This window comes from Paramacrobiotus metropolitanus, unplaced genomic scaffold, assembly GCF_019649055.1.
Source record: "Paramacrobiotus metropolitanus isolate TYO unplaced genomic scaffold, Prichtersi_v1.0 Parri_scaffold0000016, whole genome shotgun sequence".
Classification (NCBI taxonomy): Eukaryota; Metazoa; Tardigrada; class Eutardigrada; order Parachela; family Macrobiotidae; genus Paramacrobiotus; species Paramacrobiotus metropolitanus.
This window is the reverse complement of record NW_026570236.1, coordinates 459,581-484,394: the sequence shown is the minus strand read 5'-3', so window position 1 is coordinate 484,394 and position 24,814 is coordinate 459,581. Positions and strand designations below refer to the sequence as shown.

The 24,814-nt window shown below is 42.5% G+C and overlaps 4 protein-coding genes and 1 pseudogene across 4 annotated transcripts; 2 read left to right on the top strand and 3 right to left on the bottom strand.

Annotated features, from left to right (window-relative positions):
* Window positions 1-1,307: 1,307 nt before the first annotated feature.
* Window positions 1,308-4,224, bottom strand: LOC129585166 (arylsulfatase B-like). Its single transcript, XM_055477755.1, has 8 exons — window positions 3,823-4,224; window positions 3,480-3,755; window positions 3,355-3,391; window positions 3,076-3,149; window positions 2,728-3,013; window positions 2,223-2,603; window positions 2,015-2,159; window positions 1,308-1,915 (listed from the first exon to the last, which is right to left on the bottom strand). The coding sequence occupies exons 1-8, from the start codon at window positions 4,168-4,170 to the stop codon at window positions 1,543-1,545; spliced, it is 1,920 nt and encodes a 639-aa protein (XP_055333730.1). The 5' UTR covers window positions 4,171-4,224; the 3' UTR covers window positions 1,308-1,542.
* Window positions 4,225-5,884: 1,660 nt separating this feature from the next.
* Window positions 5,885-7,098, top strand: LOC129585322 (uncharacterized). Its single transcript, XM_055477962.1, has 4 exons — window positions 5,885-6,105; window positions 6,326-6,381; window positions 6,465-6,527; window positions 6,595-7,098. Exons 1-4 carry the CDS (start codon window positions 6,057-6,059, stop codon window positions 6,757-6,759), a joined length of 333 nt encoding a protein of 110 aa, XP_055333937.1. The 5' UTR covers window positions 5,885-6,056; the 3' UTR covers window positions 6,760-7,098.
* Window positions 7,099-7,897: 799 nt separating this feature from the next.
* Window positions 7,898-12,117, top strand: LOC129585219 (uncharacterized). Its single transcript, XM_055477821.1, has 4 exons — window positions 7,898-8,631; window positions 9,440-9,685; window positions 10,345-10,790; window positions 11,409-12,117. The coding sequence occupies exons 1-4, from the start codon at window positions 8,107-8,109 to the stop codon at window positions 12,025-12,027; spliced, it is 1,836 nt and encodes a 611-aa protein (XP_055333796.1). The 5' UTR covers window positions 7,898-8,106; the 3' UTR covers window positions 12,028-12,117.
* Window positions 12,118-12,468: 351 nt separating this feature from the next.
* On the bottom strand, window positions 12,469-14,714 carry LOC129585320 (sulfotransferase 1B1-like; annotated as a pseudogene).
* Window positions 14,715-15,124: 410 nt separating this feature from the next.
* Window positions 15,125-24,807, bottom strand: LOC129585144 (multidrug resistance-associated protein 1-like). Its single transcript, XM_055477725.1, is given in 30 exon segments — window positions 15,125-15,368; window positions 15,441-15,520; window positions 15,585-15,699; window positions 15,767-15,933; window positions 16,039-16,197; window positions 16,262-16,408; window positions 16,508-16,609; window positions 16,677-16,815; window positions 16,895-16,926; window positions 16,928-17,095; window positions 17,171-17,239; window positions 17,358-17,599; window positions 17,699-18,281; window positions 18,399-18,464; window positions 18,545-18,599; window positions 18,727-18,770; window positions 18,827-19,140; window positions 19,246-19,480; window positions 19,701-19,916; window positions 19,983-20,114; window positions 20,178-20,432; window positions 20,856-21,033; window positions 21,108-21,317; window positions 22,160-22,300; window positions 22,393-22,454; window positions 22,517-22,639; window positions 22,828-22,971; window positions 23,119-23,250; window positions 24,102-24,278; window positions 24,377-24,807. Coding segments are annotated over 30 exon segments (4,629 nt in total). The 5' UTR covers window positions 24,407-24,807; the 3' UTR covers window positions 15,125-15,256.
* Window positions 24,808-24,814: the final 7 nt, after the last annotated feature.

Below are 24,814 nucleotides of genomic sequence, written 5' to 3'. Positions count from 1 at the left end.
TTGTTGACACTTAAGAATCATCTTATCTTTCTGTTTGGTCACAACGTTTTCCTTAACATAGGAGTTGCGTACAACAGGAATCGAGGTTTCTTTAGCAGCGCTGAATCATTAAATGCATATAGACGACTGTCCTTGTTTGCGCAACAGCAGCACCGGCACCTTTTGGACTTTCCGATACTTTACAATCTGGATTCTCGTGACTTCTTCTTCGTAATTCATGTATCCATATGGATCACTTCTTTGTAGAACAGACTGGTATGCTCGTGTTCAAGTTTTGCTGCCGGTAATGGTCTCCGTAAGTACGCAACGGCATCGTTGAGAGGGGTGCTTAGCCATTGGCTACAAGGTCAGTTTACGCGAACTACATACTGTATTTGTAATACTCTGAAGTGAGGTTGTACCGTTGTACTAGTAAAAGCCTTTTTTAAATTTAGTTGAGATTATGAACAAATATGTTTAGCACAGCAATTCGTAGAACAAAGGCAATTTGAAAACACGTAAAGTAAGTGTGCCTAAAATTTCGATTTTTTTGTTCACAAGTTTATGGCCAGTTTGTATTTGCAACAGTCAAAACGTAATACGGTACTGCAGATACAGACCGGGACAGAGCATTCATCTTCTATATCGCCAGGTAGTATGCAGTTCCTCCCTACTGTATCGTGCGCATTTTTTTCACCATCAGGACCAAAGCTACAATATAATTATAGAGTCACTAAACTTTTACTGGTTGTTTCCATTGGTCGAACTGCCAGTACCATAGCACCAGAATAATTCTATGATTTATTCGTATACAGAAATTAAGAATGGTGTTGGATCATGGATGTGCCTTTGGGGTTTTTCGAAGTCTGCACTTCATCTATAAAAAATTAGGTTAAAACATTTTGCGAAGCAAATGTCCGGTATACAGTATATATATACGAGTATATACATCCAGTATTCTGGGTTAAGAAACTATTGCAATTAATTAACAGAGCCGTTGGATCAATAATTTCCGGTAATTTAGAACAAAAGCCAGTATCAGTGTTCACCATCAAAACTAAGACGTTCACAGCTGATATTTTTATGAAACCATGATGCTGTTCGCATAGTACTTATTTCATTTTCCGTATGCGCAGATTATAGGGGTTTGAAGCAAAGCTTTTACGAGCTACCAATATACGTGTACAGTTAGCGACTTCCGTAGCACAAATTTTAATAAAATTTGTTTAAATTAAAGATTTGTAAATGCAATCTTCGCATCAATTTTGGTATTCCGGTAATTCTTGAATTTCGTACATAAAGTTTTCGTTAACCATGAAAATTAGAAACAACTTCAGAGCTTTTTATCACAAAACCTTTGGCCAAATTGATATTCTCAAAAACATTCTCATAGTTGTTGGGCCACTTTGGGTAAAACCAGCATGAAAATGCATTGTCCAAAATATCATACAACTATGTATCAGTCCGCAAAATAAAATTTACAACATACTGTGTCAATGTAACTGAACAACGAAGTGCGTAGAAAAAACATCCATACAAATACTCCACCAAAATAGTGAGCTCTTAATACGAGCTGGACGGGTTGAATGGCATAAAGGTCAGCGGTGGGTTGTCAACAACTTCCACGGGATCCTTCCATGGCACCCAGAAACCTCCCCATTTGCCGGGATCGGCAGCCGGGTCGAATGGTTTAATTTCGGAGGGAATACCAGTGGCGTTGTACGCGGTAATTTTGTCCCTAAGCAGCTGCAGCATAGATGGGTAGCTGGCCGCAATATTGTTCAGTTCACAAGGGTCGTTAACCAAATCGAAGAGGCACGGAGACAGATGGGGAACGCATTTGCTAACTTCCACACCAGCCGGGAAGTTGCATTCTGTGGCAGCCGGCGTCCAGACGGTTTGTGGGTTAGAGTCCGAGGTATCGGGCGTGCGGTACCTGGATAAAATCGATTATAATTGTACCCAAGCAGATTAGGATTGAAATAATTGTACTTAAGCAGATTAGGATTGAATTGCGACAGACTAAATTACTTACCATCCCAAGAAAGAGTTGTCGAAAATGTTTCCGCCGATGATCTTGTACAAACCACCATAAGTATCCTGGTAGATCATAGCGTACTGAGGATTGATTGTATCGATGTTGTTAACTAATTCAGTTCGAGGTCCGTAGTTCAAACCATCTACAAAAAAAGTCGCTTTAAATGTATCTCACGTTAATACCATTAGTTCAAAAGACGGCTTACTGTACAACGACTTCCACTGGCTCATGCCGCTAAGGTCACCCGGCTTGTCACCCAGTTGGTTGACATCTCCGCCAGCAGCTTCGTAGACGGTGGGCAGCCAGTCGCTGACGTGGAACAGCTGGTTGGTGATGCGTCCACGTTTGGGCAGAAGCGGCGACCAGATGAAGCTGTTGGTGCGGACTCCGCCCTCGAACATGACACCCTTGCCTTGACGCAGCGGCCAGTTGCTGCCGTGGTTGCTGCCGTGGACGAACTGGTAGGACGACGGAATTGGAGCGCCGTTGTCGGCGAAGAAGATGATGATGGTGTTGTTGATGATGCCCTTGTAGGTCAGAGCGTCGGTGACACGCTTGAACTGCTCATCCAGCGCTTGGATGGTGGCTGCAAAAAAATGTATAACTTAAATCATGCTTACACGGCTTTTAAATTGCTGTCGCTGTTTGGAGAGAAACACAAGGTCACCGATATTTCAACTGCCGACAAATACAAAGATACCGGAACTTACCAATGCACTTCTTGCGCGATGGGTATTTGTCGGTGAAGGAGAAGACCGGTGGGCGGAGTTGGTACTGAGGCATGGTGTGCATAACGGCTCCGTAGTCTTCGAAGGCAGTGTGCGGCACAGTGCTAGCGAAGTACAACAGGAAGGGGTTGTTGGGGTTGTGGTTGCGAATCCACTTCTCGGCATAGGTGGTACACAGCTCGGGGAAGTAGTTGTTGTTGGTAATGTTGGCGAACAGAATCTTGCCGTTCTCGCGGATCATTCTGCCAGCCATGGGGTATGGTGTAATCTAAATAAAACACGTGTGAACTTTTGCGCACTTAGCTGATTGAAATTAAAACGTTTTTTTACCCATCCGGTGGTGTAGTTAAACCAGTTGCCATCTCCAGCCATCAACATGACAGACTGGTCAAATCCACGGCTAGCTGTAAAAACGTTTAGTTAGTCAATGAGCGCTGTACAGGTGAAGGCTACTCAGAAGGGAATCACCATAAAATAGAATTGCCGGTAAACGACGGAAACCAACATACTCGTACATATGTTTACACTATTTTTGTTCGCATTGTCTAACTGCTATGAATAATTAGACCTTTGCGGGAACCCTTAAAAAAACAAACTGCATGTGCTTACATGGCAGAGAGGCACGGTTGTACTGTCCAAGATGCCACTGTAACGCAACGAAAATTGATTATCCAAATGCCAAATGGATCAAATCGGTTTTATAGTATTGAGTAGTCTTAGTTGACTAAACCGACCTTTCCGGTAGCATAGGTATCGTATCCGAGATCCTTCATGTACTGTGGCAGGAACTTGAACTGAAGAGGCACACCCCATGGTTCACCGTCACTGATGGCGGCCGTCTGCATACCAATGCGGAAAGTGTATTTGCCGGTCATCAGAGCAGAGCGTGTGGGCGTGCAGATCGGGTTGGAATAGTGACGATGGAGGATAATACCATCCCAAGCCAGTTTATCGATGTTGGGTGTCGGGGTCTGGAGGTTACCTTCCGTGTAACTGAGATCGGCATGACCCTAAACCAATGATATACCACTGGATGAAAGGTATCCCAAAATTGTTGACATCATTAAAACTGTATACCAAATCGTCAGCAATGAAGAAAACAATGTTTGGCTGTTTGCTGAGACCGGGTCCACCTTTGGGGTTGCAGGTCTTGCCGGAACCGGATGAGCAGGGTGTTCGGCTGGCGACCGTTGTCACCACGGCGTCGTTGGATGAGGGCGTGGTGGTGCCACCACGGACGATGGGCGAACCAACGGGCGCTTCCGTCATGGCGAAGGCCTGGTCACTGCCCGGTCCCGTAGCGGGTGGGGCCGGTGCCTGTCGGTTGCTCATTTCGCCGGCACGGAACTGGAATTCATTCATGCTAGGAAATACTCGTGCGTGGGCGCCAAACGCCAATAAAGTTAATAAGAAAATGGCCGCCATGGTTACAGTTGCGGCTTTGTTACCAACAGCTGCAGAAGAAACCGAAAGCAACTAACTCCGATTTGACAGAATGATACCTTCTATATAAGAAAATGAAAGTATCCGAATGCTTGTAATCAAGACCTTGTTGCCGCCAGTCAGATCGTAGGTCTTGTTAATTTGCACGGTACAATAATATGTCGATCAGTGTGGTAGTCGGCTACGGAAGGCGGGCCATAATAGGCCATTGTGACATAACCATAACATGTATTACAATTCTTTGCAATTGAATTTTTGTAGGTTATTGGGTGTATTCGCATTAATATGCACTCACTTGCATGCATTCGATATGGCCGCGCCAAACATGTAATCTCTGAATGGTTAATTCGCACATGTGCGTAATTAAATACACAAGGTTAATAAATTTGCGGTTGGATGGCTACGTATTGTGAAATTTTATCAAGTTCGTTAACGCCACACAGCGCCAAATCCTGTTGAATAAAATGCTTATTTAGCCTTGTATCCATAATACTTTGGCATTTTTTAAAATGACCTTTTTATATTTCACCGTGTTTCGTGCAGGCATTAAGTTATTAATTAATTATTATTCTTAAATAATGAGGTAGTTAAAAAGTTCTGCAGTGGTTATAGCATATACCGAGTACTGTCGATAGTTCATGCGTAATGATTGAAAGTAGTTCAAGATTTCATAAAAAGGTTAATTAGAAATCAGGTATAATTTACTCCCATTGGTTTATCGTTTGAACGTGCGATCGTGCGATGTTTAAATTGAATAACCCTCGTCCTTGTGATTTCCTATTCATAATACCTAAGTATCATATTTTAATGAATATCTTGGCCCAAGTCAAGCCATTCGTTTTCTTTGTGACATATTATCATGAAGTTTAAAACGAACGACACCCAGCGATCAGAACTGTCAAAACCTGGGTGCGTACCCGTCGGCAAAAATTCTCGATGTAATCAATGAATTAAGCAAACCGCATACAACTTTTAATTTTACCACAAAACGTCTACAATTACAATTCAGAAGTAATAAAAAACCATACCAGCACGCAGGGAACTATAGATATACTTACTTGCTTTTAGTATTCGTTGACCTCAGTTTGCGCCCACTGCCCACTGTTTAACAAATAGATGATAAAATTTATTGGGTGGTGTTGCAACTTTTTAATCAACTGCAAACTGATCGAAGCTGTTTTTAAGAACATTTTTGAAGAATTAAATATTTGGAGAACAAGAGTGCATTAAAATTTCGAGATTTTAGTGCTGCCTACATTTGGCTATTGAATTACATTTCCTTCCGCGCATTTGAGGACTGGTATATTTTAGCTTTTTGGTATTGCTGCCGTTTCCCATATGCACAAAACTTCATGAAATGTTAACTAAATATGTATTGAAAATAGTCAGAAATAAATGACCATAATCCGTCGAATCTAATTACTGTACACGCCCAACGGCCAGATCGAAGAAGTATTGTTAATATTAATTGCCACTGCCCGGCATACATGCCGTTTGCATGATATTAGCCGTGATCCACTAGCAGATTCGAAAGCGAAAACGAGGTTGAACCGGCGTCTCTTGACTTTGATTTCATAAAGAGCCGGCAATCGGTAGCTTGTTCGGGTCAGAGATATAGAATTGTGTCATCATGACAGCCTGGAGTTATCTTAGCGTTTTTTCCACCACTTTCTATCTCATTAAATGTTTCCCTTTCACTTGTAGGCAAACAGACATATTTCCGTTAGCAAAAGCCAGTCGTTTCTACTTGGATATTTCAGTATATCTGTGCTTGGTCAATCAGTTGCACAGTTTAGTCTTATTTCAACCGGTTTGCTAGAACGTGGGGTGGATTTTTTGTATTACGGCCAGCCTAAACAACTGTGATCATGCGCTGCGTATTGATTCTGGCTTTCGTTGCCGTAGTGGCCGTCAAGGGTAATTAACTAATCTGCTTAATGTAACATAATTAATAATTTTAAGATATTCAACTGTTTTGTATGACAAGCGTAGCATTGTCATACAATGCTACGCTTGTCTGACAATGCTACGCTTGTCAGACAAGCGTAGCATTGTCAGACTTGTCAATAGCATTGTCAGACGTTTTGTATGCAAATGTTAACGTTCTCATCTCTCAAAAATTTGTTTCTTTTTTTAGCGGCGGATAAAGGCGATGCATGCCAGTCCACAAACATGTGCGACGATCCCGGTTTGGTAAGTTATACGAGTGTAATCCATATGCGCCGTTTTCGCATCAGTTGTTAACTTGTTACTTCATTAGTTAGTCATTTTTTTAGGCTTGCTCAGGTGCTCGCTGCCACTGCTTAATGGATTTCGGTGCGGAACAGGCTCAAGTTTGGGTATGTCTCTAAGGTCACATTGCATAACCGTGATGCCACAGCGTCAGAACGCTGTGATTTAATGTAGGCGTGCAACCAAGCCAGTGACTGCAAAGGAATCGCCAATCTCGCTCTCCGCCACGTTGAGGAAACCGTTCGACAGCGCGCCCGTGCCCCCGTCTGCGTCCCATCTGGTCAGTGCCCGGCAGTGCCTGGTTTCTCCGGATATTGTGATGTCACCATGGATGCTTAAGCCTGAAAACGGATACCAATAGAGCAAAACTACGACTGCTCAGTGGAGTCTTGATGATCAGATGAATGATACGGTTGTTTTTTGTGCTTGTATAAACTGATGATCTTTGAAATCGTTATTACACCCGCTTCTACAGAATCTGCACATGTCAGTTATCTCCATTGTTTCTGAAAAATGTAATAATTACTATTATTCGCGGCGACTTTGAAATGGTGTGCATTTACTTAATTGCCTGTGCTCGTTATAGTAATTCCATATCATACATGTATCTGTTTGTTTCCGCCAAAATTTAAATGATTTTTAATAGCATTGCAAGATATAGACAGTGCTAAATAATATTATGAGTTACCCGCATACTGAATGCATATCTGTACAGTACCTACATTATAGCTACATATTGGTACGTAGTGCATGTGCGTTGGTTAGATTAAGTATATGTTGATCGTACGCGTACGGCGTACCCAATGAGTGGTAACTTGTTTTCGAAAATCAAAATTATGACAAGTGTTAGAATGCAGGCCATTAATGAACCTTTTAGTCTAAACACGAAATCTACAGCAGTTTTAGATCGACCGATCGATCGGCCCATAAAGTATCGACTATCGAGCTTGTCCGTTACAAATAAGTTGTGCATTGTAACCGATAGTCATTGTCTATCATTAATTTTTATTGAATGGATCGGTGAGTTTTGTGCACTGATGCCGATGGTAAGTTTTGAAGTTGTTTTCGCACAAAACGTTTCAGTGTCGGTCGCCGGAACTCTGAAATATTTTCCAGTATCTTCATTTGTTTTTGATAATTACCCATGCTACATGATAATAGGCATAGTCAAGTCGAATAGGTACGATATGATAATAGTAACAGAAATATGGTTATTTCTTACTGTGCAATGCCACACGGGCCACGGCACAAGATATACTGGAAGTCGTCGCTGTCACGGTGATACCGTCAACCGTGACACGCGTGAGGACACGCATTTTAAGCACTTCCGGTAGGACCGGTACGATGCAAAACAACGAGGCGATGGCGGGCTTCGTATTCTTCCGCTCACTGGGCGGCCGTGCCGTGTCTACTCTCGACGTCATGGATTTTTCTTGCGACAGTCACAGGCCAAGAGCTAAACACCGAAGTCAAAAACTCCAGACAAAAAGTCCAAAGATGTAAATACAAATGGAATGTGTTACTTTGGTCTTTGTTATTTGTGTAGCTTCTTTTCCAAATGTGCGTTAATCGAAGTTCTGAGTTAAGTTATGCGCATGGAGAACTTTAGTCACAAAATATTTATGGTAAAACCGTAAACCTCCCCAACCCATCGTTTAGTTTCTGCGCACAGCAAAACACTGCGTAATGGATCCCGACGCACTGCACGATGCCATCCCCGAGATCGTTCCCGTTGTGCATCGTCCGCGTGATCGCTCGCATTCCCTCTTCGAGCAGGAGCAGCATCTGCGCTTCCTGCAGATCAAACACGACCCCACCGTCCTGCTGGATATGCCCCGCGAGCAGCTGCACAATCTGATTCTGTGGTTCTGCTCCATGTATACGGAGTCGTGTGTGCACGAGCCCATGCCTGATTTGTGCGTCCTGCACTGCCTGCTCACGACGGACGCCATCTCCATCAACGACCAGCTGCGACTGCCCTTCGGGGATGGGATGGAGACGCCGCTGTCGCTGGCCATCCTGGCGCGGAATATGAGTTTGGTGGCGTATTTGCTGAAGATGGGCGCCTCGCCGGATACATTGGTCGGCTCGGATCCCAACGTCAGGCGACCCACACGGCTGGCCTTCGATCGCCTGGATGGGAATTTAATTGAAGTCTTCAGTCATGTTATTGCGCTGTGCGAGCGACCGGTGCGGAGTTCCATGGACGAAGTCAGTTCTCAAATGATTCTTATATAAATCACATTTTAGAATTTTTTTATTTTGTGATAGTCATGCTGAATACATAAATGAAATATTGTGAGGACTTATACGGACGAATTAAAATTTAAAAAAATATTCCCAGAAAAATGTATTATTTCGTTTTTGTTGTTTATCTTGGTTCTTGAAACCACGATTTCAAACGTTTCAAGCTTCGGATTAAATGGTTTCTAAATCATACTGGACTTCGAGGATTAAAAACGATGTGAAACAAAAATTTAATTTTTTTAATTATTTTGAATATTATCCAAGTGATTTTAGGTGGAGAAATTGGTCAGACTAAGTGAAGATTGATCAAAATATTTGCAATGAAAAACTAATGAAAATAACGATATAGTAATTATGTATTAGTATGTATTAATATTTGGATTGTTTTCGTTGTTTACAAAATATATATCAAAAACACATTTTCAATTTTGTTCTAATTTGAAATCTCGTTTTTATTCGATTTCGTTTCGAGTCATTTCCAAAACGGTCTAAAACCGTTAGAATCTAGTTTAAGTTTAAGGTTTAGGTCAAGTGAATTGATTGAATCGTGGGCGATATTGCTTTGCTACAATTTTTTTGCCTGTGGCTGAAAATATTTAAATCTTGTTGACTGTGGTTATGCACGCGCTAATAACGATTACCTGGAAAGTCTTCTGCATGATTGCAAAATGAGCCTGTAAACAGGTGTTTGATGAAATATTGATTTCTTCACCTTTCTCTCTGATTTTGGCGTTGTGACTGCAGTGCGAACTGTTCGGTTGGAATTTTCTAGGCGCTGTTGACAAGCAACTTGGAAGGGAATGACTTCGTGCAGTGCGTGCAGGATCATGACATGGTTATGGGATTCAGTGAAGGGATTGAGTACGATATGGCGGAAGCGAAACTGGATCCCACTGTGGTAGAGAAATGGAGTAAATTGCACTGTTGTTATGTTTTTGCCCGTATTATCAGACGGCGACCGACTGGACCGCTCCCGAGGGATTATTTCTTGGTGGATTTGCTTTTGGCCAGCGGGAAGGTAAGACAATCGGAAAGTGCAGTAAATTTCGAGAACATTCTTCAAGTAATATGCAACAGTAAAAATTTAATACGGATATTTGCCATCGTAATCTCTAGGTGTAATTTGCGATTTTTAACAATTCAGTTGAAACTTTCTGGTTTTGTCCGAGTAGTTGGCGTACATCTGACTTATATGTTCTTTTCTTGAACACGCGACTTAATTTTGGCATAACTTTTTTACCCGTAGATTGGCTCACAGAGGGCAAATGTTCATTCAGTATGATTTTGTGCCTTTAAAATAATATTAACCGTTCCGGGCTGACCGGCTTCCCTTGACAGTAAACACCGTCTTATCAGAATTTTGAGCGGACTTGTTAAACAAAAACTAGTTCGTTTTTAACAGTAACCGCTTTTCACTGTATTCGAGATGGATTAGTTAGCCGATTGTTTTTCTGTTTTCCTTATTGTTCTAAGTTTCAAGTATCACCTTATGGTTAAGGTGAATGTGCAAAATATGTGTTGTGTCTCAGCTTTGAACTGCTCAAACTGCTTATATCTCAATTCAGACAGTTTTAATTTTTTGTGAGCATTGTGAGGATCGGTTGTTTGTGCGCATCGATATTTCCACAAGTGTTGGTCGAGAGATCTAGCCGTAACCATTCTTTTCGTTAATTTCAGGTGTCGGTCAATGACTACATGGTAATCAATGGATTCGAACGCGTTACGCCCCTCCACGACGCAGTGGTGGCCAAGAACGTTGATTTCGTCCGTTACCTCCTGCAAAAGCACCACGCCGACCCCAATCGCCGCAGCTACGTGGACGGACTGCCCTTCCACGATGTCACGCACATTGTCTATCCCCTGTCGACGGCACTGCGCGCCTATTGGCTGCTGCGGGACGGCGAGGAGATGGCCTACACCGCCATGGCCACGTTGCTGCTGGATGCCGGGACGCGGGTGGACGTCCAGGTGGAGGCCATCCACGGGATTACGCAGCCGGATGTGATTTCCATCGTGGACCTGAAGGAGACCATGCACTTCTGCCAGATGCTTAAGCTGCTCGTGGAGCGGACACCGGGTTTGCTAGTGCAGCTGCGGACGCCCCTGTCGTACAGCCTTCCGACGTGCGTTGTGGGTTAAGTTTTGTAGCTGCTTTCTTGATATGCTAAGTGCATTGCAAGCCCATCCAGAAATACGAGCAGAAGTTTACGTGAAACAGGTAGAATGGGTAGAGTTACAGAGTTATTACATATTTTCGTAGTGCAATGGCCATACTCAAAGTACCTCTAACTCAACTGGTCGGTTGCCAGGTGGTGCAACTGTCGCATTTCGTTTGGGTGAAACCCGTCCTGTTTGATTTTTCCCGCTTAATACTGTTGTTCTTATTTCTGGACGGGCTGGCACATTTAACTACACAATTACTGGCTTAAACATTTACAAAACACTTATCTTGACTGGCTTCGAAAATTGCTCTTTGAATATCTGCCGCTAAAAAAATAGTGTAAATTTATTACATCAGTTAGGTTTCCTGAAATGCTGACAAGGGAGTGAAAATCGCTGACTGAAATAAAAAAAGGACTAGTTAATTATTAATTTGAAAAATCAGACGGTTGCTCTGTAAATCAGTGTCATTGGGCTGCATTTACATCGTATCTAATGATAACGTTTTCGCTAGTTGCATCCGTATTTATTCGATATGGTGGTGATTTTCGTTTGCGCTGCTTACTTGTTTTCTCACACAGGTTGCTCGGCTCCTGCGAGCATAAATGGCTGCGACAAGGCCCCGCCACCGAACCGATGCGGTACTCTCCCACCTTCGACCAGGTCTTCACGGAATGCGTCCCCCTCATCCAGCTGGCCATCAGCCTGGGTGCACCGTATCCCAAGCAGGATATCCTCATCTCCCTGGCTGCCTCGCGCTCCTATCTGACACTGGCCTCCTTAGCTTACCTCCTGGGAGATCGGCTGCCGTTGGATCTGGAGGATCCCAGCCGGATTCGCTATGTCGATCCCTACACGTACCTGCACGCCCAGGCGGGGGTTCCGCCTAAAGACGCCTATCTGCGGGATGCCATGCGGACCACCCATCTGATTGAGGTCCTGGTGCGCTCCACCGGAGCCAGTTACAAGTGGATGCCGGTGATGCGGCAGTTCTACTCGTTTATCCGGATGCCGTGGCATGCGCAGCCCTTTCCCGCGATTTTCCTCTCCCTGAAGAACCTGTGTATGGGAAGGGTGAATGATCTGCTGCGGTGGAAGCGGTTGAGTGGCGAGGAAGTCGAGCGACAGCTGCCCAGTGTGATGCAAGCCGAACTGCAGTGTGAAAAGGCATTTGATACGTTGGCGCACGTGGTGTTTTAAACGCACTCTTACCGTAGATTTTTACCATACTTTTATTCGGCATTAACGATATGCCTGCCTTGATGCATACTACTTCAAATGATTCAGATTTTTTAAACGCACTCTTAGTATGATTCCTTGCGAGATTGGAATAGTATTAATTAGTAAATTTGTTCATATTTTTTGGCTGTGTTGTTTCAGGATTTTCCGGTTTTGTTGCGTATTTTTTGTTGAAGCACAGCTGTGGAAAAGTTGTCACGTGAGCTCATGCGCTTCACGTGAGTTTTGTCAGATGAAGGTCATGAACACCATCAAACGATTAATCATCTTATCCCTCGAGGAAAAATCCGATTTTCGTTTGCAATTGGTAATTTTGGAAAACCACAAAATGCTGGCTACATGAGCAGTTCGCTGTATCGAACAGCAAGTTTTAACTGCAAATTTAATGTTATTCACTTTTCGAGCTTTACAAATTATTACAAAAGCGGTAAAGAAATGGGTCGTCGCTGGCTTTAACATTCGTCCACGGCGAATGTTGCCGGAAACGCTTTGGCCAGTTCGGCTAATTCTGGATTCTCTAAATTTCGTAACATCCACTGATTTATCTTTTTGGTTGTCTTCTTGACTAAGATGTTCTCGCCACCCACCCACTTTTCCTGAAACAATAAACAAAATGTAGTTGCTGGACATATCATTTTGCATATATATAAATATATATATACTCGTAAATTACGTACTCTGTATGTATGTATCGAACTTACCGGATCGCATAATCGGAAGAACATTGTTGAAAATCTTAATCTCTCCCGCTGCCGCGTTTTTGCAGTGATTACAGTGTTCATTTTTCCGCATCTGATCGAAATGGCAGTCAAAAGCGATGCGTTCCACCTGACTGTCCGTCAGATGCAATTGCAGGAACTGGGCCAGTTTTCGTATGGAACCGGTTGTGTCCTGCAGTGACAACGTACTGTTCCATTTGAAAAGTTCCGTAAAAATCTTATGCTCATTTTTTCCTAATAAAATAACGTCTATACCACTGTTTTTGCAAACCTCGATCGCAATTTATACTTAATAAGGTAAAATGAAATAAAAGGCAGTCAGCGGTTTGTGTATCAGATTGCAACAACAAGCGAATCACATATAAATTATAATTATATTTGTTCCGCTCCGAAGCAAGTACTAGTGGTTGTACTCTACCTGGGAGAAATCCTCAAAGGAAACCATTAACATGTTGTTGTCACGATTTCTCCAGTAAGACAGCATGTGCGTGAACCAGGGTCCGGAAGTTATTTCATCGGTCACCAATGCTTCGACAAGGTCACTCACGGTACCGGCGAATCGTGTGAACTTTTCTCTGGCTTTGTAGTGATGATACAGTGTCACCACGGTATCTTTGGGATGTCTGAGGTGGTAAACTATCTAAAACACCACCACCGATTATCTTCATACAGTATCTTTCTATACTTAATAACTTGCTTAATTAAGTTGCTTATTCCGCGTAAAACCGCTTCATCAGTATAATTTGGCGAATGTCAATATTTTGATTATACAGATACGAGGAAATTTTCATAAATTTAAATAACATAATTCTTACTTTAGCTTTGGTGCGACAGGTTGGCGGCAGGCCTTCATAACTGACTCGCGTCCAATACGCTCGCGGTCCCGTCATTGTATTGACTTGCTCCAGGCCGCGCGGTCCCTCTTTGTTAACGGCCGTGCAGAAATCCAGCCAGGGTATCTTTTGCTGTAAATCCGGTGCTTGATACAACCACTGCGGATCTTCAGCGTGTAATATACTTCCAACGTTGGCACAGACTCGCGATGCACCTGTTGGATCTTCAGTGCATTAAGTTGGCTAACCAAACTCACAAGAGAATAATCAAATACATAACTTACATCTGTGCAATCAGTTATATGTATCGTAGGGCAGGCTGTGACTCAACATAGCTCTAAATAATATTCTGATAATACATTTTAATATAGCATGTAGTCATGTACCGTAAGGCTTATTATCTTATGTATAAGGCTGTGCGGAATAACTGAAACCGATGATTAATTTGGTAAATTTATTAAAGATTATGTTTAACGCTTTCATAATTACTGTATACAAAGTAATAAGCTTATTAAATAAAAATAAATAGAGAAGTAGCAATATATTTACCTGATTTAGCGACGCCACAGATCACGGTATCGCCTTCCTGTGCCTGGAATGTTGGGAAATCCGGCAGGGCGAGCGACATCGGGTATACCACGTTTGTTCCATACCATTTGGTTCTGCTAACGTGATAACTGTTATTCACCGTTTCTATTGCAATGTTCAAACACAGGGTAAACGAATTCTCTTATTTACAGAAATCCAGGTTGTCCGACAAACGTCTTCTGGTGCACTTCGTTGGCTTGCACGAACTCTTTGATTATTTTTCCAAATCGAACCGTTCCGCAGCAAGATCATACTGGGCCTTGTGCATGGTAAGCAATCAGGAGAAGGCCAATGCCGTCCAATTAAATGACAATAATATCAGACTGCTAAAGAATGTTGGTGTTCTGATAGGTTTCTTATTGGCATCAGGACATGTTCAAATAACTGCATCCACAAAGCGGTAATGCGCAATTTAAACGACTCGCTTATATGTAATACGCAAATACTAATTGCTGTCGGTAGGTAGCGTAAACGCTTGCAGCTTGAGACTCGGATGACAGAGCAAAACGCAAAAGTGCACAGCGTAAAATGATCTTGATCACAAAATCTAAGTGAGTTGTGAATACCTGCTAATAGATTTCGCCTGAGCATATTACAGATATACGACAACGTACTATCTGGCAAACTGCGCAGCATTTTAAAATACTGTAGTAAAGTACATTGTATTTTTACAGTAGTATAATAACGCAGCAGATTGTAGCACTATAATATCTTTTCCGTCCAGCGTAAGACACAAGGATCTCGATAGTCATAATTTTTCGTGAAACCTATGTGCTGCTTATTTATTGGGTGACAAGCTTACCAGTTACTTCTCCTCTTATGACCTTTAGTATGCCAAATTGTGTCTACTACTTAGCCTCATAAACAAAAAACATAGATAATGTGTACATTTCAAACGGGAATGGTGTTCAGTTTGACCTTTGTAACGAATTTAATACTTTGCTAAATGCCGGTACCATATTTATCATCAGGCGCAGCTAGCAGCGAAATATTTAATCACGAATCAGAACAAACCCAACAAAACCAACAATTCACAATGCGAAAAATAAATCAGTGTTGTCCGGCATCTTTGGCCAGTTTATAGAATAAACTATTAGGGTTTTCTAGGAGTTTTTCCGGTGTTTCGAACTCTTTGATGCGTCCAGCTTCCATCACCATAACACTGGAAAATACGAACCAGATAATCAAACTTTAATCGCTCTATTAATAGTTAATCGTATTAAACAAATCATACCGAGTTGCATCCATGATCGTGTTCAGGCGATGTGCAATGGTGATAATTGTGCATTCCGCAAACTCCGAGCGGATAATTTCCTACACACAAGTTTTAAAAACAAGTCAACGCGGAGTCCATTAGTGACATATGTTTCGTGCGTACCTGAACAAAATTATCAGTTTCGAAGTCAATAGCCGCTGTGGCTTCGTCCAGAATAAGGATTTTTGAGCGACGAAGCAGAGCCCGAGCAAGGCACAACAGTTGCCGTTGCCCAACGCTATAAAACCGAAAACCCGAAAATATATAGTAATTCCGTTAATAAGGTCATCGGTTTGCCCACGCACCTCAAATTTCCACCACTCTCGGTAACCTTAAAATTCAACCCGTTCTGCGAAGCCTGGAAATACGGCTTCAGTCTCGATAACTCCAGAGCCTTCCAGATTTGCTCATCGCTGCTTTGCTCAAACGGATCAAGATTCAATCGCAAAGTTCCGCTGAACAGCACCGATTCCTGTCATCCGAAAAAATAATCTTGTTATCCAAACGTTAGTGCAATTTTCAGTATTACAGGAAATTATAATTGTGCCATTTAGTGCCAATATTAGAAAAGTTCTACCTGTGGAATAATTGTAATGCGCGAACGCAGATCATGCAGTCCGATTTTGGATATATCAGTGCCGTCAATGTAGATGGACCCTCCTGCCGGTTCGATCATTCGCAGCAGCGATAAGGTCATGGTACTCTTTCCTGATCCAGTACGACCAACGATGCCAATCTAATGCCGAAAGTAAACAAAATCGTTGTGCAAACTGCCAGAATGTAATAATCAGTTAATGCACCTTTTCTCCACTGTGGATAGTACAAGTGACACCGTCGAGCACCAGATCCAGCCCTTCTCGATAGCGTGTCTGGTAATCCACAAAGGCGATATTTCCGTTGTACGGCCATTTTGATGGTACACGATTGTTGGCCACAATGGCCGGAGCCTGCGCGAAGAGAACAAGTGACCGATGCGTTAATGTACTTACTGAGCAATTTTTTTAAACTTGTTATAAATGGATGGTGTACAGAGTGCGATGCTTTACCTCAACAGGTGTATTGGAGTATTCGTACAGTCTCTCCACGGAAATCAGTGCGTTTTCCAAATCGCACATATTCTGCGCCCACCAAGGGAACACCAGTGTGAGCTGTAAAAACGTCACGGTTAGTATATATTTTTTAAAATTTATTTCACCGGTATCACAATAAACGTACGGAAATAGCGCCAATCAATCCCAGACCAACAAACGCCGGTTTGGCATCGTATCCCAAATAATCCCGTCCGTACACAGCGAAAATGGCCGCCGCAAACGTCTGGGTGTTACACAGCAACATCAACACCAACATCATCCAACTGCAAAACCACCGCTCATGTACAAGATTACAAAAATTCTTAAAATACAGTAGCATGCGAAAACGGATGCAATTCTTACTGCAGCGACGCGTTACTGCAGTGAATGACAGCCGGTGACATGGTCGATTTTCCGGCGATTCTCCAACACAAAACGGTCACTCTGCTGCATGGCGGCAATAATACTACTTCCGGCCATGGATTCCTGCAAGCTGGAGATGAGCGGGGATCGCGACAGGACATCCAAACGTTTTAACTGCAGTGCGGTGGATGTGTAGTAACTCTGCCATATAAAACAGGGTTTTGAATGCGCAAGGCAAATGCCTGTAATTTCGGTAAGGTAAATGGTTTGACAAACCTTCACAAAATACGCCACGATGAACAGCGGAATGGCGAAAGCGGTTAGAAACGGAAATACAATGAGAACCTGTAACGAAAATCTTCGTTTTTGTAAATACCTTCGAAAATGTTAGCACAGAAAAATCAATTTTAGTAGAACTTCAACAAGAACTATAAGTACAGATGGATATTATATTTCCACTAACCAAAAGGGCAAAGACAACTGCCTGGAAGAATGCGTTCATCACAAAGCGCAGCTGCATCGGTATGCCGCTATCAATGGTATCGATGTCCTTGCTGAACCGATTAACAATGCGTCCCAGCGGTGTGGTATCGAAATACGACATCGGTGCGCGCATCAGTCGTATCAACATGGAATTATGCAGCGAACGTCCGGCTTTGATCAAAGCAGCAGCGATGCCGTATAGCCCAACCATGGCGAAAATCACTATCCGAGTAGAAAATTAAATTACTTTGGCCTAAATGTTTTTAAATTAGACCTTAGGCGATTAGACTTGTTAGCGAAATAAACTGGTTAATTCCCTACGTTGTAAAAGGGCAATTAATCCGTATATCGCCACTTCGAAATTCGTTTCCGCCCAATCCGTCGATCCATCCTCATTGGTTGTGTTAGTTTGCGCCCATTTGGCCACCCACATGTTAGAGAAGAGAAAGAACGCATTGGCCGCAATATACCCAAAGAAAATGACAATCGCCATTGGGATGGTCATTTCCTTAATTAACCGCCAGTACGTTGAAAAGGGAATGCCGCCCGTGGAGAATTCTTCCGTGGCGATAATTTTACCGCCCTCGGCGGTCTGCTGCTTGGGTCTAGCGCGAACCGGCTGGACTTCCATCGACTGCGAGATGTTGCCATCCGGGGGAGGGCGCAGCGATGCGGCTTTGCGCAACTGGCGCAGTTCTTCATCGCGATCCAGCGGTTTCTCCCGCTCCGACGGTTTGCGTTTGAGATTCTCAGGGTATCCGGCCCCGTGTTCGGCTTCGTCGTCCGCGGGAGCTGCTTCTTCGTCCTGGCTTGTCTCGACATTGCACTGTCGCAGGAAATCACTGAAACGTTCGTCGCGGTCAACGAGCTCATCGTAAGAGCCCATTTCCGAAATACGCCCTTGCTACAACAAGACGGCGAATTAATACAGTATTAAGTACGCAACTAACGTAAAATTAATAGTTTGATGCTTGGGTTAATTTTTTTGCATTGCAAAGTGGGGATAAAATCTTATCTGTACCTCCAGATACGCGATGGTATCGCATTCCGGTAGCCAGTTAATGGCATTCGTAACGAATATTCGTGTCTAAAAGACAAGTCTTTAATAAACCGGTATTCAACGCAGTTTTAAATGTAAGCGAAACACAATACATAAGTAAATTTTACCTTGTCTTTCAAAATGCCCTGGGGTCCGATGACATTCTCGAAAATATGTTTGCCACTGTAACCCAGATGCAGATCACACGTCAGCAAACCATAAATCTGGTAGGGAAAATTCTTCGATTCTCTTCTTGAAAACTTTTGCCCGTGTACATACGAAAAATAACTATGACTTTTCAATAGCTTACACGTGTGCGTCCACAGCACTCAACGGATCATCCAGGAAATACAACTGCAATTTCACAGTCACATTAACTAAGCCGGTGAATTGTTGGGAATTTCGCTTACATCGCATCCTGCGTAAACGGCCCGCGCCAAGGTCACCCGCAGTTTTTGTCCACCGCTGAGATTGATGCCCTTTTCTCCGATTTCCGTTTGATCACCGGACGTCAGAATCTCCAAATCCGGTTTGAGCGCGCAGCATTCCAACACCCGCTCATACTTTTCTTCATCGAAAGGTCGGCCGAAGAGGATGTTATCCCGCATGGTCATGTTCTGGTTCCAAGCTTGCTGTGTGACGTAGGCCACCGAACCGCGGATGGTCACGTGACCGGAAATGCGCTCCATCAAACCCAGACAGGCCGCCAAAAACGACGACTTTCCTTTGTGCCAAAATGAAATGCATGCAGGTCACGTGAAATGTGCCGATACAACGGATTTGAAATAATTCTGTCAGTATATGCAATAACTGTTAAGTTTGTACTTACCGCTGCCAACGGCTCCGACCAAGGCAAACAGTTGTCCCTGTTTAACATCGATGTTCAGGTTCTTTAGCGTGAGTGCCTGGCCCGTAGCGCTGCGACTGTTCCACGAGAAATTCCCTCCGACAATCATCATAACAGAGCTGTGCGGACTTTCCGACCGTGGGAAGCGGTCCACGCTGCTAGGGTCAAGCTCGCGTGCCAGGAAGAAGTCACGCAGACGGTTGCACGCTATTTTCGCCTTTCAAGAGCAAAGATCGAATATTACCTTTTTATATCTCGAACCGTAACTAGTCCATGTCCTGAATCTTTGAAATTTCTATGAAGTCACTATGAACGTGACGCAATGTCTAGCTTTATTATTGCAGCTAGCTTTATTACTGCAGCTGAATAAAATCGAGAGGATTTGAAATTCAGAAAAATTATGAAGTTAACCCCTCGTTTACCATTTCTTCACCAACCTGAATGAGCAGTGTGGTACCAATGGGTAAAAGGTACAAGGAGTGCCTCAGACTGAACAAAAACAGGAGCGTTACAAAACCGGTTTTAGGTGTCAGTCGATAGCCGGAAACGTAGACATATGTTGCGTAGGTTGCCAGTGCCGCGAGCGGTGAGGACACCAACATAAGGGCATGGTTGATTGTAGTCAAGTAGCCGGCTTTTTTCAGCGAAAACAACTACAATAACAGGAAAGCGAATGCACAGCGAATGCTCTGGCGCTGCCAGACAGCTTCGTTTTTTACCTCGTCCTCTCGAGCCTGTATGATCTGATCCTGAAATTGCGGTTCCCACGCGTACATCTTCAAAATTTTAATTCCGTTGAAAATCTCATTGATACGGCGTACACGGCCGTCTTTTTGTTTAACAGCGGACACCTGTTGCAGTTGCAGAATTTATCAGTAAATTCTTCCAAAAGGTTACTACAGTGCTAACCATACTTCAAATTTCTTCGCTCTGGCCACAACGATAAAATTCAGAAGGACGATAAAGATCAATGTGAAAAATCCAGCCAAGGAAGCCACACCAACATACTGCCACAGGAAGTACATCATCACCATGGCAGTCACCGGCGTAATCCAGACATAATGGTGATAGTAGAGGAAATCGGAGATGCGTTGTGTGTCGGCTGTTAACATGTTGCAGGCATCCCCGACACGGTACTGGCGCTTGGATGAATTAGCCAGAAACAACGCCTACAATCAAAAATTAATATAATGAACCAACGAAAGATGATTTCTTCTAATCCGGTTCACAACAAAATCCATAACAATAATTTGAGAATCACTCTGTTCACATGCAAATAAAATTAGAATAAGCAAAAGAATACCATGCACGTACCGTAAATACACTAACGTAAATAAATGGGCTACCTGCTAGTGCTACCGAGATCAAACTGTTAAACTACGTATTAAATTACCACAGAAACACTTTTTTTGGAACAAGGCTTTTATATAGAATATTTTTTACAGAACATTTACGCAGCAGATATAAAATTTTATAGAGGTACAACGTATTACTGTAATTATCGAGAATCTTTGTGTTTACTGTCTAGGAGTCTTATGTAGATGCCGAATTGAAAGATCAGTGCAGATTTACTGTTGAAAGTATGCTTATACCTTTCTGTAGATCATCGCGGATAAAGCTGAACGAATCCGCATACCGCAGCGACTCGTGGAGATATTCATCATCCCGAAAGCGATGCTCTGCACCGCCACCATCAGGAACAAGATGGTGGCCAGCACATAACCCTTCCACGACCATACCGCTGGAGTGGCAGCAAACTGGATAATCTGACTGGAAAAACCAAAGTATGCATTTGGATGCATAATTCCATATAAAAGTGTGCAATTTATCGAGCGACAGATTACCCGACTAGCAGCGGAACGAGGACCATAATGCCATCGTGGATGACCTTGAAGAAAGCCGATTTCCAGAAGAGCGGCCAGGATGTCTTGTAGAGAGCGGATACTAGCGAAGGCGTCTTAGTGCGACCGCCCGATGAGTTGGTCAAGTTGGCACGACGACGGTTGGTGCTGACGGTGTGACCACTGGCTTCCGACTGTGCATCGCTGTAATATCTGTCCAACACAACACCATGAATCGTAAACACGGAAACACTTTTTATGTAGAACAAAGCTTTTATATAAAATATTTTTATACGGAACATTTATACAGAAGATCTATACATTTATACACACTATCAAGAACTTACTATAGCTAGAAGGACTGGGAACGAACTGCGCAACGGTCGACTACGTCATCACTGTCGCATACAGAAAGCACTGCTGTGCTAATGCTTACCATAGTCCCACAGACTTTGTTGCCCCTTTTAAAAGGTATTCTGAAGTTTTTTTCTCATTAAAAGCTTTCTGAGATTTTAATATTATTATATTGAATATTTAAATCCCAATTTCGGGGGGTAGAAACAGAAGAGAGCAGAAATCTGCTGAGAAAACTGACAAAAACCGTGAAAAACGCGCATCTGTCACCATGGCAGCCGCCCTTCCGTGTATGCGAGAGTGATGACGTCAAACGGTTGGTTACCAGTCCTTCTCACACTATAGTAAGTACTTGACACTATCTGTAAAATGATTTCTGGAGAACAAATGCCACAACCGGCAAAAAAAATTTTGAGTGCAGTTAGTGTCCGTGTTAAATGTTCACAATTTTAGGACCGCGACATGAAAGGATCAACGGCAGTCTACTACAAATTTCTACTGGATTAGCAACAAATAAGTGTTGAGTAAACGGCATTTCAAGAGGAGGAAATAAATCAAATATTATTTTGTGCAAATAATATCAAAAACATTTTCTAAAAATTTCGGGATAACCTATAACTAGCAATAAGGGTCAGCTCCAGATGCCACACAAGCATTTAGAGTAACTCATGTAAAGCAACGGATGCGTGAGTTTCTCCTACATTTCTTCTCCGGTAGCCGAAGTGATCTGTTTGCGCCACGCCTTGGTCAGTTCATTGTCCAGATATTCGGTGCGTTCTTCCGGTAACAAATCCCAAATATCGTCTTTTAATAACTGTCGTTTCCACGCAGTCCTCATCAATCTGTAAAATTCCCAGTTATTAAGATAAATGTTCATCAAGCAGAATGAGAAAACATTTCATTAACACAGCTTCAAAGTAGCGACTGTGCTTACTCAGTAATCCAGTGAGAAAATGCCTTGTTGAGGAAGGAAGCGCTTTGTTCAGGCGAGGGATTCTGATCAAATTCCATTATTTGTAACCAAAATTGCATAGTGTTAATGCCAGTAAAATTTTTACCTTGGTCCAGTTTTCGAATCTTTCCGGGTAATTATCGGCGAATGCTGATAGAATAAGCTGAATGACGACGATGGGAAAAAATACTTCGTATGTGAACAGACCGAAGACATCGTCAGGACTTTGCTGGGTTGGGGAAAACAGAGCAATAAATATACTGTACAAATAGTAAGAAGCTATGAAAATTGAAAACTGAATGTAATATACAAAGTGTATATTATTAACACATTTTTAGTTTGCTGTTGCGAACAAATTCTAAAGAATATGGTGCATGGATGAATCTGTATGTGCGCACTGCGCAATGCGCATCGTACCGGCTCTTTTCCAGACACACGCAACACTTTACTCCGTAGGATAATAATGCCGGCTACGGCTAATAAGAGCCAGAAGACAAACAGGATGGCATTGGAAATTCGTCCCTTCCGTCTGTCAAGATCGATGTAAACCATGGCCAGTAGCTGTACACAATTATTAGTTAGTAACCATACTTTGAATAACATTATTACGTTATAACACGGCATTTTATAATATTTCATTGAGCTTTGCTTTAACTGAATTCTACAAAGATGGCTTTTTAAATGTTGAACGCTTAAAAATCAACTCACAAAGGTAAAAACTTGTATCAATGGCGATATAATATTGACTGCCGGCAGTGATTCCGTGCCAAAATGCACCAAAACTTGGGCCGCATAGCCGAGATCCATCAATTCCAGGATGACCAGAATTATACACAAACCCTGCAAGCAGAATCTGATAGTCAACAGCGAACAACATTAATTACTGATCATTTTTGTGTTATCAGGTATTGCTAATAAAAACACGTATACGGTATACGCATTGGCGGTCAAGCTATTTTCAAACTAATTAACTATCTAAAATAAATTAAAAATAATTCACATTTTATTAATGAAGTTTGTAGAAACTAACATACAGTAATTGTTAATGGTTTCTTGGACTTGGTTTTGTTGGATTCATCAATACCACAAGAGCCTGTATCATGTGCATAATCGATTTACAGATAGTACCTGTATCATATTAAGTTTTGTACCTTTCAGATAGCGGTACAAAATTAACAGCATGGAAGTAAGGTTTGTTGTTTTCCGTCGCAAGTATCTAACTAATTATAGTCATCGCCCTTCGGCTGGAAAATGGTGTGATAAACAGAAAAGCTCCAAGATTGATATTTCTCGTACATGTTGTTTCTCCATCCATCTAAGGCGCTCTTATTGCACGTAATGTAGCGCATTAAAAATAAAATTAATATTCAAATGTAACCAGCTATATTTATACCAATCAGTGTTTTACGAATTTATCTGCCTTGTTAGTTACTGCACACCCTACCCGCAGCAAAAAAGTTCAGCACATCTGATTCACACTTCGATTTGGAAGTTTACAAAAAATCAAGAAGAGAGCGTCTGCAAAAACTGCAAAACCTATCAAGTTTTCAAACATGAACAAATTGTTCGATAGTATGCTAATTCAGTATTTCCGGCACCTGTAAACATGTCAATCGCCCAGCGTTGGGTATTTTGGGGATGGAAGTGTGCTACTCAAATGTCCAACGAATGTTGTATTTTACTAGTCTCACCATTTTTGCAATTGTCATTTTCGTCCATCGTCCAAGTCGGGCATTTTCCGTTATAACCTTGTAAACCTCCACCGGTATGCACAGCCATAAAAACAGGCAGGGTATGCCGACTAAGGCGATCTGTTCGAAGCAGTGCGTAAAATCTGGATGCTCCACATACCACGCTTTCGTCCCGTTCTGCAGTGGAACACATCAATAATTAATAATATTCTTTATGACACGTTTGGAGAGCCTGCAACGTGAAGCGAATAACCGGAAAACAAGCAATCGCTTACCCAAAAAACATCGCTGCACATTCGAACCATTTTTGCACAGTTCTCCAATTACGGATATATGCAGTTTACTGTTAATATGATTGTCGTTCCCGCCATAAATCAAACCGCCAAAACAAGCACTTTCTGATCAGGAATATCAAAACCAGAAAGGGACGATATCCCGGCGCTGGCATATACCGGTGTCCATTTGTCTCTTCGTGCGCCCTATTTCATTTTGGTGTGTGGTAAACTTCCAGCAGCCCACATACACCAGTTAGATCGCCATCCATGCTTAAACTCAGTATAGTCTTCCGATGTCTCGATCGCAGTCTTGTACGCGCTATTGGCTAAAGGCTAAACATCTAATGTAGCCAGCAGCAACTTTCGCACTGCAAAAATTGCAACTAAAAATTTTAGTGTGATTGTGGCTGTACTGTAGCATACAATATCTGCAATGGG

What these genes read in the sequence shown, in the direction of transcription:
- LOC129585322 (XM_055477962.1), top strand. Translation starts at nt 6,057, where the DNA reads ATGCGCTGCGTATTGATTCTGGCTTTCGTTGCCGTAGTGGCCGTCAAG. An exon ending in TGTGCGACGATCCCGGTTTG is followed by an intron (nt 6,382 to 6,464) that starts GTAAGTTATACG and finishes TCATTTTTTTAG; the next exon opens with GCTTGCTCAGGTGCTCGCTG. An exon ending in CGGAACAGGCTCAAGTTTGG is followed by an intron (nt 6,528 to 6,594) that starts GTATGTCTCTAA and finishes GATTTAATGTAG; the next exon opens with GCGTGCAACCAAGCCAGTGA.
- LOC129585166 (XM_055477755.1), bottom strand. Translation starts at nt 4,170, where the DNA reads ATGGCGGCCATTTTCTTATTAACTTTATTGGCGTTTGGCGCCCACGCA. An exon ending in CAACCGTGCCTCTCTGCCAT is followed by an intron (nt 3,150 to 3,354) that starts GTAAGCACATGC and finishes ACGTTTTTACAG; the next exon opens with CTAGCCGTGGATTTGACCAG. An exon ending in CCAGTGGAAGTCGTTGTACA is followed by an intron (nt 2,160 to 2,222) that starts GTAAGCCGTCTT and finishes CTTTTTTTGTAG; the next exon opens with ATGGTTTGAACTACGGACCT.
- LOC129585219 (XM_055477821.1), top strand. Translation starts at nt 8,107, where the DNA reads ATGGATCCCGACGCACTGCACGATGCCATCCCCGAGATCGTTCCCGTT. An exon ending in TGCGGAGTTCCATGGACGAA is followed by an intron (nt 8,632 to 9,439) that starts GTCAGTTCTCAA and finishes GGAATTTTCTAG; the next exon opens with GCGCTGTTGACAAGCAACTT. An exon ending in CTGTCGTACAGCCTTCCGAC is followed by an intron (nt 10,791 to 11,408) that starts GTGCGTTGTGGG and finishes TTTCTCACACAG; the next exon opens with GTTGCTCGGCTCCTGCGAGC.